Genomic DNA, 15,734 nt, shown 5'->3' with positions numbered 1-15,734 from the left:
GTGTTGCAAGTTAGCAATATTAATTATAGAAAACAAAAGTTTCAATTCGTGAAGTTGTAGGGGTTGAAAAATTTGTTTTGCTATAATTAAGGGACATGATATACTTAATTCCAATTCTAAAAGCTTAGATTGAGACTTTAATCATCTTTAGTCAATGATGAAAACATGGAAAATAAAAATATTGTAGCAAAAAGACTGGTCTAGAATCATGTCTTTATGTAAGACATCATGAATCGTGTCCCATATGCTTCGGGTATAGGGTCGATTGCATGTGCTATAATATTTATCATTTCTAAATTTTCCAAATGCCTGGAGCATTAAGAGGGGAAAAGGTCTAGAATTGGATATGACTAAAATGATTAAACAATGCTCGAGGACAATCTAAGGTTTACCAAAGATTTATAGCTCAGGGACAGTTGGAAGTATAGTGTTAATTTTGGAAGGACCATATTGACATACTCTGAAAGGAGGAAACTCTTGTTCAGAAGTGATAGTCAAAATGGTAATATGGAAATATTCTCATAGGTGGAAGTTATTCAATCTGTGTAAGGTTAGAAAACTTAATGCAAAGAAGGATGTTCAAAGCAATGTACTTTGAATATGAGACTTTGTTTCCATGGAGTTAATCTCCATTGGAATACTCTGTAATGTCTGTTGACAAGTCTTTGTGACTTTGTGCATAATCATTACAAGAGGATCAATGCATATAAGTTTAAAATCTAACAGATTTCAGTAAATGGCAGGAATTTGGAATTCTTGCATTTACGATAAGGATTTGGGATTGTGAAATGAGAATCATTGGAATTATGTTCAATCGATCTATTTCACAAAGTAAATATCGTAGACAAACATAGTGTGCATACTTGGTGTATGGCATGACTAGTGTTTGGATAAACATAGTGTGCATGCTTAGAGCATGGCATGACTAGTGTTTTGATTCAAGTATAAAGTTGATTATTTGAAACAGTATACAATGAATAATGTGTAATCAATATGGTGATAAATAAAAGGTGTTCTATTTATTTTCATAATTTCTGAGACCATATTTGATTTAATTATTCTTGTGTTTCACTTTGCATGTTTTGACTTCCAGAATAACTAGGACATTCCTCCCGAATGACTAAGTTATTCAAACCATCCACAGTCGTCAATACATTGGAAGTAGGTATTAAGGCAAGACTGTCATGAGTTGGCTTGTAGATGTCTAAGATGTTGGACATAGCAAGAGTTGCTACAACACTCATGAGTACTCATAAGTTCTGAGTATTGGATTCAACCCATGCTCATTTGAATCACTTCATGGATTTTATCACGAGTGATCATGAGACGATAATATCTTATATTCTTCAAACCTAGAGATATGAGTTGTTACTATGAGTTGGTTATACATTGATTGCACGAAAACGCATTGGTAACTCGATGTTATAAAACATGCCTTTGTGTATGATTCAACAAATAGTAGAACAAGCCATATGAGTCGAAGTTTATCCATTCCTTTTACCCTTAAAGAGTTAAAAGCGATATTTGTGGGCCCCTCGATGATTTAGTGATGACACATGTGTGTGCTTGGCCAAGCCAGGACTGATTTGATATGTTCAATCAGTCAGTCGTCATAAATCGGAAATCGGGAAACAACAAATGGACAGAGAGAATGATTATAATCCATGTCTCAGTCCATATGATATCTAGAATTGAGGAATATATGATCCCTTATCTAATGGATGCGTCATTGATTTGTTCAGAGTTCGACGACAGCGACTTTAAGCGCTACGATTGCTAGTCGGGTTTTGGAGTCATACGCAATAATATTTTTAGACTTATCCAAGTGGGATACTGTTGGATTAGATGTCTAAGCCCAAACAATTATTGGTATGTATTCGACCCGACTTGGCATGGTCCATTTGGGTTGCATGGCATCAGAACAATTGGATAGACAAAAATGAGAAAAAGGATACTAGTGATTTATATTAATATATTATAAGTTCTAACATATTAATATGAAATCATATTATTTAATTAGTATTGATCAATAATTAATTTAGAATTAATTTAGTGATAAAAAAGGAACTAATTAAATATGAACTCTTATATTTATATGTGGTGGGCCAAGTTCATTTAGGTTGGGCTAAGCTTTCATGGATAGTCCATGGAGTGTTTAACCCATGGATCCTATGGAAATGAAAGGTTATGGATATTAGGGTTTACATGAATGTAACCCTAATCCTCCACACTATATAAAGAGGTCAATGGTTCATGAAATGGGTGCTAAGCACTAGTGTGGATACACTAAAGTGGGCAAACCAATTTCATAAGTGTGAACCTAAGTATCCTTCCTTCTCAAGCAATTGGTGGTGGTGTTGTGTGAACCATTTGAGGTGCAACACTTGGGGCACTAAGCTCTTAAAGGTTCAAGGAATCAAGCTACATCAAAAGGTATGTCATCTAACTAGAACTTTGTAGTATAGTTGCTTCATAATATGTTAGTTAGGATGAAACCTTGGAATATTGAATATTTGCATGTATAATAGAGAAAACATAGATCCAAGGTTTATAGGGTTGCATGTACACCATAGGAGTGTTAGAATGCTCAAAACCCATCAGTTATCATAACCTCAGTCACGGAGGACCGACAGACAGGGCCCTCCCTATCATGGTTCAGCGAATCACGCACCTCGGGGATTAGACCAGGGCGTCGGCAAATAAGATTATGGAACTGGGAGCCGCTGCTGAGGCCACTGACACACGAGCTCAACTACTAGAGATAGACTAACCCCAGACATGTCATATCATTGATCGCCTCATTGAGGACCTTACCACCGCTCGATCAGAAATGAGAGAGTACCAGGAGAGGCACTCGACTCTCGAGGAGAGGGTGATTGCAGCTGAGCGTTGAATCGCGGAGATACAGACTTCCACGACTTCATCCCATGGCCCACAGGAGGCTACCCGCCGTGAGTAGGGCTTATCCTAATGGGTTTTCAGCATTCTAACACTCCTATGGTGTACATGCAACCCTATATACCTTGGATCTATGTTTTCTCTATTATACATGCAAATATCAATTTTCCAAGGTATCATCCTAACTAGCATATTATGAAGTGTAAACAATACAAAATATGGTTGAATACCATACCTTTTGTTGTAGCTTGATTCCTTTAGCCTTTAAGAGCTTAGTACCCCAAGTGTTGCACCTCAAATGGTTCACACAACACCACCAACAATTGGAAGAACTTGAGAAATGATTCCTTACACTCAAAATCGGCTAGCCCTCATGTATCTCTCCTTTGTGCCGATTTCTTGAGCTAGAGGGGTTCTTATATAGTGTGGCTTAAATTGGGTTACACCATGTAAACCCTAATGTGCATGACTTTCCACATTCTTTATGCTCCATGGGTTTTAACCTCCATGGAGTATCCATGGGTCACCACATGGGTTTAGCCCAACATAAAGAAGTATGGATCATAAGCCCACTTTATAAGAATGAATGATTTACACAATTAATCCCCATATATTTAATTAGTCTCTTTTGATCACAAAATTAGTTCCAAATTAATTCTTGATAAATACTAATTAAATAATATGATTTCATATTAATATATTAGAACTTATAATATATTAATAAATCATAAATATCTTCTTCTCATAAGTCCATCCTTACAAATTGTTCCTGTGCCATACAACCTAAATGGACCATGCCAAATCGGGTCAAGTACATACCAAATATAGTTATGGACTTAGACACTAATCCAACAGTATCCCACTTAAATAAGTCTAATAACTATTATTGTAAGTACGACTCCACAACCCGACTAGTAATCGTAGCTCTTAAAAGCCGTTGTCGAACTCTGACCTAATCAACGACGCGTCCATTAGATAAGGGATCATATATTCCTCCATTCTAGATACCATATGGACTGAGACATGGATTATAATCATTCTCTCTGTCCATCTGTTGTTTCCCGATTTCCGATTTATGACGACTAACTAATTGAACAAATCAAATCAGTCCAGGCTTGGCCAAGCACTTAGGGGTGTCATCACTAAATCATCGAGGGGCCCACAGATATCGCTTTTATCCCTCTAAGGGTAAAAGGAATGGATAAACTTCGACTCATATGCTTTCTCTATTTACTCATCAAATCACACACAGAAAAACCAAATTCTTTGACTTTTTCATAGAAACAAAGATTCCAGTTGCGAGATGCTTGTTTCAATCCATAGATGGATTTCTCAAGCTTACACACTCTATTGAGAAATTTTGCATCAACAAAACCCTCTGGCTGACTCATGTAAAAATCGTCAGCCAACTTCCCATTAAAGAAAGCGGTTTTGACATCCATCTGCCAAATTTCATAATCATGAAAGGCAGTTATGGCGAGCATAGATTTTATCTTGGTCACTGGTTAGAATGTCTCATCATAGTTAATCCCTGGGGTTTGAGTAAAGCCATTCGCAACTAGTCGTGCTTTGAATGTGTGCACATTTCCATCCATGTCGGTCTTCTCCTTGAAGATCTACTTGCAGCCAACTGTATTTCGACCAAGTTTTTGATCAACCAAATTCCAAACTTTGTTTTCATACATGGACTTGATCTCTCTATCCATTGCCTCTTTCCACTTGGTGGGCTCAGGGCCTACCATCACTTCCTTGTAGTTAGCTAGCTCATCCAAATTTACCAGTGTTTGATCAGTGATAAACGCATCACCGTCTAACGTTATATGGAAACCATAGAACGTCGGTGGCATACTAACACTACTCGAACGACAAAGAGGTAATGAATTGTCAACTGCTCAACTGAATTTCTTCCTCTGGTTGAGTGCTAGTGTTTTCTAAGGTTCCTTCATTAGTTGACTCTTGAATCTCTTCAAGGTTATTGTGCTCCCATTGTCCTCTTTCAATATGAGCTCTCTCTCTTTCTCTCCCTCTCTCTCTCTCTCTCTCTCTCTCTCTCTCTCTCTCTCTCTCTTTCAAAGGACTCATCTTTGTGCTACAAAGACCACGTTTTCACTAGGTATGTAGAACAAGTATCCAATAGACTTTTGTGGGTAGCCAATGAAACTACATTTCTCACTTATGGCTTCTAGCTTGTCTTGAGTCTCTCGTCTAACAAAAGCTTCACAACCCCAGACTTTGATATGTGCTAACGAGGGAACTTTCCCTGACCACATCTCGTTAGGTGTTTCAGCAACCTTTATAGTTGGGACAAGATTAAGGATATAGGTGGCTGTCTCTAAGGCACACCCCCAGAAGGAAATAGGAAGAGTGGCTCGACTCATCATGGAAAGAACCATGTCCAACAAAGTCTGATTGTGCTTCTCAACCACACCATTAAGTTGTGGCATCCTTGGAGGAGTCAATTGTGAAACTATTCCACATTCCTTGAGGTAGTCTTGGAACTCGATATTAAGATACTCTCCTTCTCTATCAGATTGAAGCATCTTTATCTTCCTACCTAATTGATTCTCGACTTCATGTTTAAACTCTTGGAACTTTTCAAAGGTTTCTGATTTATGTATGATCAAGTAGATGTGACCATATATACTATAATCATCAGTAAATGTTACACAAAATTGATTGGCATCTCTTGTGATGGATCTGAAGGGTCCACACACATTTATGTGTATGAAGTCCAACAAACCATCAGTTCTCTTGTGGTACTTTTCCACAAGGTCATTCTTTATCTCATATGGCCAATAGTCTTCATAGACCCTTTGTAATTCGGGATCCATTGTAGCGACCATGATGCAAGCCACTTTTGTTGCATCATCGTAGTGTTTCTTGTAAGAGGTAGTTGTTCTAGAGTAGCAATAGCTTCATTGATTTCAACAAGTTTTTCTTCAAGGACATATTCTTTGCCCTCGAATCGAAGATCCATCTTGATCTTACGCATCCAATCATTGTAGTTGGTGCCATCCAAGGTCACCTTCGACACGATAGATAGTAGGGAGAAACTTGAGTGGTGGATAGACGACGATGGAGAAAAAGAATGACCAGGAGTAGACATCTATAGAGAAAAGGATAGTTTTAGTTAGATGACAATAATCCTTAATATTTTAACCCATAATAAACGATTAAGGCTAGGATCCAAAATAACAATTCACAACTAAGAAGGGGGATGTCGTAATCTTATTGCGAATTTATGAAGGTGCGTAAAATCAATTTACCAATTTCAAACTATGAAATTCCTAGATCTTTTGAGATTCATTGAATCTATCAATGGCATGCTTAATCTTAGATTACGCTCTTTTATATGTGACTAGGATACCGAGAATCACAAAGAATATGTGAATAACCATATAAATATACTTGGCACTCTCAATGACATTTATCATCTCCTATTAATGTGTCGGTTAGCTACACGCGCTCCATTAATCAATGATAATTTTAGATATGCCCATTATTACTCTTTATAGTCAATATTAGTGTGTCGGTTAACCACATGCGCTCCATTAACTACTATAAATTATCATGCTATTTTATGGATTAGCATACTTTTCATATTTTTCCTAAAGTAACTAAGAGTGGGATTTTAAAAGGTGGTTTAGTTACTTTAATAGTATTATACATTTAATGAAGTTAATGTCCTATCAGATCTAATCTGCTAACGACCCTCCACCAAATAAGGAAGCAGTGGGTGAGAGTGGACACTCATTCAACTTCCATTTTATAAGTAGTTTCCTTATACCCCCTTATAGTTCAGCTTCAAGAATGAGGTATACTAGTGATCCGACTGACTTAGTCTTATACATATAGTAATTAACTTTTTAATATTATATATATATATATATATATATATATATATATATATATGTAAAATACACCTTTTACATATATATATATATATATATATATATATATAAGGTGTATTTTAAAACTTTTTCAAAAATATTAGGTTTAATCACAAATTCAAAATCAATAAAAATTAATTCAGTTTTAAATCAAACCGATAAGGATTAAACAGTTTATTTACCATTAAACAATTAATCAACTAAATTTAATCATAATCCAATACCCTTTAATTTTGAAATTAGGGTTTGGGATTTACCAAATAATAATTATCCAATTTCAAGACATTTAAAACTAATAATTATCAAAACAAGGAAACCCTGCCAAAAACCATAGCAATTTCGAAAATGAAGAAGGAAGCTAGGGTTTCTAAAAACCCTTGCCCAAATAGAAAATCATCAAAAGGGTTTTTGATCTTATCCAACTTTATGCAAGATCATAGAAAACAACCTGACTCTGATACCACTGATGGGTTTTATAGGTAACAAAATCATATTTTTGGTGGAAAACCTAAAACCCTAAGTTAGCATACACCCTAAATGATCTATTTTCTCACTATGATATGCAAACAACAATTTGAATTTAATTACCCTAAAGTACATTGCTATTTTCAATTTAGGAGAAGGGATAATAGAAAACACGCCTTTTAGTTTATTATTGTAAATAAACTAGTAATCATTCTTTGTAGAACTTTAGAAAGCTAGCACCTGAAATCTCGTGTCTTTGATGGCTCACACCCAAACCCCTAGCATATGGAGGCTATTGAGGAGAGAGAAGTAGAAGGTATTATTTTTGGCTCTAAGGATCTATTGGAAGAGTTGAAATCCGAAAATCATATGCCTTGGGGTATTTCTAGGGCTTAAGGTGGTGTATAAAAGGCAGGTTTCCTTTTGGACAACTCTAACCCTTTTCTTTCCCCTCCCCCCCCCCCCCCCCCCCCCCCAAGCAATCCTAAGCTTCCTAAAACTCCTAGAAAAGCTCCCTTGATCCCTCCAGAACTGTCCCCTCTCCTAGGGAGGTTCTAGAATCAGTCAATGTTTAACTTATGGACATTGACACTTTCAGTCCTTTTACTTTTAATTAATCCAATTAATATCAAAATTAATTCCTATTAATTTTTTATTAATTCTTAATTAAATAATATAATTTCGAATTAATATATTTTTCTTGAAACATATTAATAAATTATTTATTTTGATTTCTAATTAATTTATTAATCATATAATAAAATTAACAAATCATCATTTCTTTCCTAAAAGCATTTCATTCAATTACTAGGTTTAAGGGCAACCCAAAACGACTTTGCTAATAATTTAAGTTTATAATAATTTAGTTAATGGCTTAGACACCTAATCCAACAGTTATTGACCAATCTAAACATACCGAGTTAAAGTAAAATTATGTTAGGAGGATAATAAACTTATAGAGAAGTTACAACTGACACCGGATGAAAGTTGATGCGTGGTGCTCTTATAGCTTCGTCTGGATTAAACGTGAATATTTTCCTAATGCACATGATCCTAGGGCATCGTATCTCACACCATCACTTGGTAGGTCACCTAATTATGAGCCCCCACAAAAGCAGACACAGTGATATGCTGAAAAAGGTTCATATCCAATTATCCTTTTGACCCACCACCACCAAAGATACTGGACCAATGATATATATAAAGACAAAATCATAATAGATTTGAAAAAGCAACTTCAATAATGTTAAAGGCAGTTGTGGGCACATGATATGTGTATGTATCATGCCAAGGTTGCATTAGGGGTTCATGTAGATCATATTATAGAAGAGCATGATATACCCAATAATTAAATTCGGTACCAGACAAGATGACGCAAGATGACGGTGCCTCATTGGGGTTGGAGGTACATTGTTATTTAACACCCCCCCCCCCTCATAGATTGTTGTTTAACATTATGGTACATATGTTATTGAATTGTTAATTATTTAATAGTATGGAACTGTTGCATAATTATAGGGTGATAGGGTTACCCCGTAGACCCATTTATCATAAAGGATCGTGATACGTCACATAATGAAATTTAGACACATGGGTTTGAGGTACATAAGTAATTACATATTTCTATTACCCGTTTTTGTATTGTTGAATACTTAATTATATTTAATCTTATCTTTTTATAGGGTGTCACTATTGATCATGTAATGCAGCTGAAAGATCTTTATAAGAAACCAATAATCACGTTCACTGTAAACAATCATTTAAAATCATCTTGAGTTACATACTTGCAGGGGCGAGGCTAAGTTTAACAAAGGTGGGTCACTTGACCCACCTATTTCTTTTAATATTATTTCAAGTTTTATAGGAAATAAAAATTATGAACAATATTAAATATTTTAAGTGAGCTATCTTAATGTTATTGGAGAAAAACGTATAAATGAAGATTTTCAAAGTCCATATTTTATTTTTTAACAGTCGAAATAACTAATTTATTAAAGGTATAATCTAATAAGAAATCACTATATTTTAAATAAAAAAATCGTTTGACAATTAGCAAACATTGTTTCCTTCTCCAAAAGGCTTTGATTATTGTTTCACGCCTTCACAAATCGCTGATCATCAGCATATGTTGCCACCGACAGCCTCTCCTCCGTCACAACCGATAGCGGCTCCGGCCTCCGACAATCTTCCCTTATCAGCGCCAATTTTTGTTCACCCTATAATTTAATGATTAGAGATAAAACATTCACCGCATCACTTGTGTAGCTTTTTTCTTACTGTTCTTTTATTCTTATTGTAATTTCGTATGACGGTATATCGTATGAGAGCTTCATAGGTTAGTAAAATGTAATATTGCCAACTTGATTTCTTTGTTGTGTTTTATCAATAGGCATTAGCATATGAACAATTCTTTTTCTAAAAAATACATCAAGATATGAGACTTCATCGAATACAATTGTAAGAACTTTAAATCTTTTTTTTCTTATACGACCCAACCCGGATCCGGACCCGCAACTAGTATTTTTTATTTTTGATGTTTGATTTTATTTTCTATTAATTTCATTTAAATAGTAAATCATATGGTTTTACTTTCTAAACTGGTCACTACTATCATTGCCCTAAAAGATCATTTTCAGATTATATTTTGCTAAATCTGGTCACTACTATCATTGCCCTAAAAGATCATTTTCAGATTATATTTTGCTAAATCCTCCCTTAAAACTTGTGCCATTACTATACATGCACATATCTTCAAAACATGATTCGATTCGGTCAATTCTTTTTGCTTTCCATTTCTTGCCATTTAGTTCTCTTCTTTGGCATAACCTTTTACTTTCTGTTTCTTATTTTCTCTATCCAATATCAAACTTTTTCTCTTTCTTCTCGTATTTCTGTTTATGGGCAACTCGTCATTAGGGAACTAGGTATGCACTAAGGCCGTCCGGTATGGTTGCAACGGACGGGTTTGTGGTCTAGCTGGCCACGAACCACGACCGTGCACACCATCCCGGTGGCTCGTGGTGGTCCGTGGTCGTGGGAAATCGTGGTTGGGACAACAAATGCAAACGGACGATGTAATTGGTTGTTGAGTAACGGCATTTAGGGTTTAAAATCTTTTTTTTTTAATTTTACTTTTCAAACAACATTAAACCTCTTTTATAAATACCATACCTATTCATTCATTTTACTCACACAATTCTTTTCTCTTCTTCTCACAATAACACACTTCTTTTGCTTCATAAATTCAAAGCCAATGGCTCCTAAAAGGATGAATTGGTCAGAAAATGAAGAGACCTTAGCATTAGCATGGATAGCTGTTTCAGAAGACCCAGAAATACCTCCTAAATTTTAGGTAAAAGTTGGAAACGTTTTCCATGATTTAATGGGTTGCCAAAGTCGTAATCTTGATGAAATATGTTCGAAGTTTCACGACATGAGGGTTAAATGCATTGAATTCAATGGGATTTATAACTTTGTTATAAACAACGTAGACGAAGGCGGCCCGTTTGCTGTGGCCATGCACCAATATGAAGACACGAAACACACGCCGTTTAAACACGTGAAAGCTTGGTGAAAATTGAGAGTCTCCAAAATTTAGTCATTAAAAATAAGAGTCTAGTTTAAGTTGTTTGTGGTTGTATTTTTATGTTTTTTTTATTATTATCTTTTTTATTTTATGTTGTGTGTTTTAAATTAATGTAAATTGAATAAACAACTAATTTTTAAAAAAAAATATGTTTTATTGTGTTTGTGAATTAAATTCAAATAAAAAAATATGTTTTATTGTGTTTTAATGTATTTTTGAATTAAATTTAAATAAAAAAATGAGATGGAGTAGTATATTTAGTGGTTGGTATCCCATGGTTAGTGATAGAGAGTATGGTAATGATATGACACTCACCACTATAGTCTATAGTAGTTAGTGGTGGGTATAACGGATGGTCTAATAGTATAATTTTGCTAAAATAGTAAAATAATATATTTTAGATGAAAATATGAGTTAATAGAGTGAACTTTAAGATACAATAATGGAATCTTATGCTTTAGTGATAACAAGAAAAATTCATCAATTTCCCTTTCTAAATTTAGAAATTCCGGTTGGGTTTGAATCTTGAAAGTCCAACCTTGACACCCAATGTCTTGACGTCTTGTTGTACTTGGGCCCTAAACTCCGAATAGGTAAACGGTTTGTAACTGGAGCTCCGAATCATACAATCATGCTCCGGAAACACAAAGTAACCAACTGAAATCCGTTCCATTTCTCTATGCAACTTCACCCTATGCTTCACACTCTTGTACTTATCATCACTTATCGCCTAAATACAAACACAATCAAATTCCAAATATACAAAAACTACGCTAAATCGAGGGTAGAAAATGTAAATCAAGCTAAAAATGAGGACAAAAGGTGTAAATTGTAATATTTACATACCTGCATCATATCACCAAGATGAAGGAGAAGAGTGTTGGGAAGAGGTTTAACATCAATCCAAGCGTTATCTTTCTCAGAATGAATTTGAAGCCCTCCTACTTCATATTGATTCAAAATTGTTACCACAGAACTATCAGTGTGCACTTCCATCCCCCATACTTTTGATGGGTTGTCATAAAAGCACTTTGGATAACGGTATACCCTCAATTGCCCTGTTGAAGGCGACAAGTAACATTCATTTTCTTCACGGAGCTTCAAATTTTGTGTTATTGCACCAAATATGGCCTTTGCTACCCTTGCTTGGTGGACCCCATACTCTCCCAATAATATTCTATGAAAGTACAATCCAAAATATTTTACGGATTGTAAATGTAGATTTTATAGGAAAAAATAACATAACTAACATCTTTTTTCTACACATTAGCAAAAAAAATAAAGATTTTTTCACAACTAATCATGCATTTGGGATGGATGTACACTAAAAAAAAAACATCATCGTTTTTTGTATTTGGCAATGCCTGCAAACTGAAAAATCTTGATTTGCTAATTTTTAGAAAATTGTTATTTTTGTCATTTTCTGTTATGATATTTCAAAAGTAATTTTATCGTTAATCATAAAAATTATATGAAATTTTTATTGCTAATCTAACAAATCCATTATTTAATTAATTTATAACCCGTATAAACCATGGTTACAAAATTTATAAAACTTCCATAGTAAAAAAAATTCATAATTATTAATCAATTATTTTAAATAAATTATTAATTAAAAAATTTACCAAAATTTTAAAGTTATTATAACTTCAAATTTAACATATAATTACAAAAAATAAATATTTCTATAAAAAAATTTAAAATATATTATTTAAAACCTTAAAGTCATTAATTATAATAGTGATTTTTGTCTGATAGGTGACATACATAATATTAATGAAAAGTCGTATTAAAATGACACATGACAAAATAAAATTAAAGTTATTCTTTTATTATTATAGGGATACAATGTGATAATTTCCTTATACTAAATTCTAAAATTCATATAGTGTGAACATAACTTTTAATTAGGTAAATTCAAGTCACTTGTTTTTCTAGTTAAGTTATTGAATTTTCTAGTTACTGAATTTAATTAAAGAAAAGATCTATGCCAACCAAAATGTACTCATTTTCAGGTTAAAATTGCCCTTTAATCTGTCATCTTATTTGAATGTAATGAAAATGAAAATGAAAAGCTAACCTTAAATCACGAAGCAATGGGTGTTGATCGAGTTGGAGGTGAGTGGGTTGACTCAGTGGAACATTCAATCCTTCAACCCAGTTATAGTTCACTATCCCCCGATCCTTCTGATCATTACTATCCTTATATAGGGCAACCCCAGCAGGCGTAAGTGCAGGGGTACCCCAGAAATACGATAAGGCGGATGTAGGAATTGATCCAAATAATGTCTGTTTGGATTCAAACCCCATTTCAAAAACCCTAACAGCATGTTCATGGAGTTTCGACAGCAACGCTAATGGGATCCCATGGTTGATCAGCCGGAATATTCCCCACTCTGTACAGGCATCCTCGAGCTTCTCAAGGTCAATACGCCGGAGATCTATCACCGGAATTCGATCTTCTTCATTTTCCTGATCATCAAGTTTATCGACATCTTGTTCGGAGGATTGCTGTGTGTTTGGACGGAAGCATGGAGGGTATGATTCTGGAATTGCTTGAGGGTTCAATGATGACTTTCGCATTGAATTTGGGGTTGGATGCAAATTGATTGGCAATTGATATCTATTTTCGGACTCGGATCACCCACTTTTTATTGATTTTAGCGTAAAATACAGTTTTGATCCCTGTGGTTTACAAAAATCATCATTCTTGGACCTAATATTGGAATTTAATAATGTCAAACCTGTAAACAGATCTGTTTCAATCAGATAAAACCATCTCTAGAGTTTATAACACCAACTGCTTTCAAAATCATCAGCTTCATCGATTCCAAAATGTGCTTCATAGATATCATTGAAAAAAATCATCAGCTTATACCTAACCAGAAAAAAAGAAAATGGGTTTAACACCAAACCAGAAATTAGGAACCAAATACCAGAAATCAGAAAAGAATTGAGCTCTAGATTCAAAACAGAAGAAGAAAACCATGTGATTGACCGATTCCAGAAATCAAACATTCATGTATCGATCCAGGACGTGTAACCCGATAAAGAAAGTGGGACTTACCAAATCGGAGAAGGAGCAGTAGCCGGCGCCGGCGATCGGATGTCTGGAGCGGAGATCGGAGAAAGGTTGCAGCTGATAAAGGAGTGTGAAGTGAACGACGTCTGGGGGATGAGGCTCTACGGCGTGAACAAGCGAGTATTGGGGGAGGACAGGGGTATATAGGTAATTTTATTTTAAATTTTTTTTTACCTGAGTTCTGATTTCATGTTTTAATTGCATATTAGCGGTGATGATTTCGTGTCATATAGTTGGTTTTGATTCTTTGTAATTTTTTTTTTTTCCATGCAGGTTTAGAGTGATGCATCATGTAATCTTTTCTTTTTTCTAACAATGTCGTAAGGATGTTTTGGATCGTACAGATTGTATTGTGGTGTTGTATCATTTGGTTGTATTAATCTTGTTTAGGCCTATTGGCATTGCAATTTGTACATGTACTTAAAAAAAACTATTCATTAATGCAATTTTTAGTTAATTGGAGATCTTAGCAAAATTGTCCTTGTAGTTCATTTTTTTTATGTGGTATATGAGGGCAAAGTTGTCTTTTTTTTTTTTTTTTTTTATTTATTTAAAAAATTCTAACAACCTTCTTGTTAATGTGGTTAAGTAATGAGAGATCTTAGGAACTTATCCTTGTAGTTCAATTTTTGTTTATGTGGTATGAGGGCAAAGTTGTCTTTTTTAAAATTCTAGCAGCCTTCTTGTGAAGATGGTTAAGTGTAGTGACTAATGGTGATGTCAAGTGGTGAAATATGGACCATCCATAATCAAATCACAATATTAGGACCAAAAATGATGATTATGCCAACAATAGGGAACAAAACTATACTTTACTCTTGATTCTCTTATAATTGTGGTTATCTACTTGTAAATATTTGGGGTTGCTTAGAAATGATTAAAACAGTGTAATTAGTTTTGAAATTAGATGATAAAAATAAATGTATGAAAATATAATTCACAATAAAATTTGTAAAAATAAAAATAAAAATCTCTAAAAAACAAAGATATACAAACGGAAAATATTTAAAATATATGAATAAAAACAAAATATTAGTTATATTAAATCTGTACAAAAACATGTTAGAAAATATTAAACTTTAAAAAAACATAAAAAAACGAAGACATAAGAAAAGTTGGAAAATGTTGTAAAAATGTTTGGACAAATTCATAAAAAAAAATTGTGAAAAAATCGTACAAAAAAAGTTTTTTTTAAGAAAAGATTAAGTATAATAAAAGGGTTGTAAAACCAAGTGTTTGTAATTTTAATAAGAAGTCAAATGGGTGTTTTAACTAGAACTCTTTTGTTCTTTTTTTCAAAAAAAAAAATATAATAAAAATAAAAATAAAAATAAAAAAAATAACAATTACATCAAGTTTCTACATACCTTATGATGTATAACATGTTTTACCACATGACATATTGGGTTCATGTTGTGTCTTGATCGAATCTAAAAATTCATACCTCTATTCGGTGTTGTTTATTTGTTATCTGCAAATCTTCTTCACTTTTTCTGTCTGCATCACGCAGAACATGAGTAGACATTAGCTTCACAAACTGTTTGTTTTTTTATAAGACTGTAGACCTAAAAAAGTTTGTACATCCTTTTCTTGGTGCAGATTATAGCCTAAAAATATATATCTTTGTTTTTTTTTAAACATTAAAACTTTGATTTATTCTGTAACCTCCAAAATGTCAACCCAAAATTTTCATTTAAAACAAAAAACATTTATTACGATTACAACTTCCAATATCCAAATGTAACCCATTGGTTTAAAACATTTATCAGAATATAGACATAAAAATTATTAAGTGCATAAATCTCCAATGGAT

The 15,734-nt window shown here is 33.8% G+C and overlaps 1 protein-coding gene across 2 annotated transcripts; it reads right to left on the bottom strand.

The window, feature by feature from the left end:
- Positions 1–11,208: 11,208 nt before the first annotated feature.
- Positions 11,209–13,710, bottom strand: LOC145133862 (2-oxoglutarate (2OG) and Fe(II)-dependent oxygenase superfamily protein). Of its 2 annotated transcripts, XM_079068820.1 has the most exons (4): positions 13,584–13,710; positions 12,920–13,524; positions 11,686–12,016; positions 11,209–11,569 (listed from the first exon to the last, which is right to left on the bottom strand). In XM_079068820.1, the coding sequence occupies exons 2-4, from the start codon at positions 13,420–13,422 to the stop codon at positions 11,339–11,341; spliced, it is 1,065 nt and encodes a 354-aa protein (XP_078924946.1). In that variant the 5' UTR covers positions 13,423–13,524; positions 13,584–13,710; the 3' UTR covers positions 11,209–11,338. The 2 variants fall into 2 exon arrangements, with proteins under 2 accessions (XP_078924946.1, XP_078924945.1); XM_079068819.1 differs by having other exon boundaries at positions 12,920–13,597.
- Between the last annotated feature and the right edge of the window lie 2,024 nt (positions 13,711–15,734).

The sequence above is a fragment of the Lactuca virosa genome, chromosome 8, assembly GCF_052849685.1.
Source record: "Lactuca virosa cultivar CGN04683 chromosome 8, Lactuca_virosa_CGN04683_v6, whole genome shotgun sequence".
Classification (NCBI taxonomy): Eukaryota; Viridiplantae; Streptophyta; class Magnoliopsida; order Asterales; family Asteraceae; genus Lactuca; species Lactuca virosa.
This window is presented reverse-complemented; position numbering and strand designations above follow the sequence as displayed.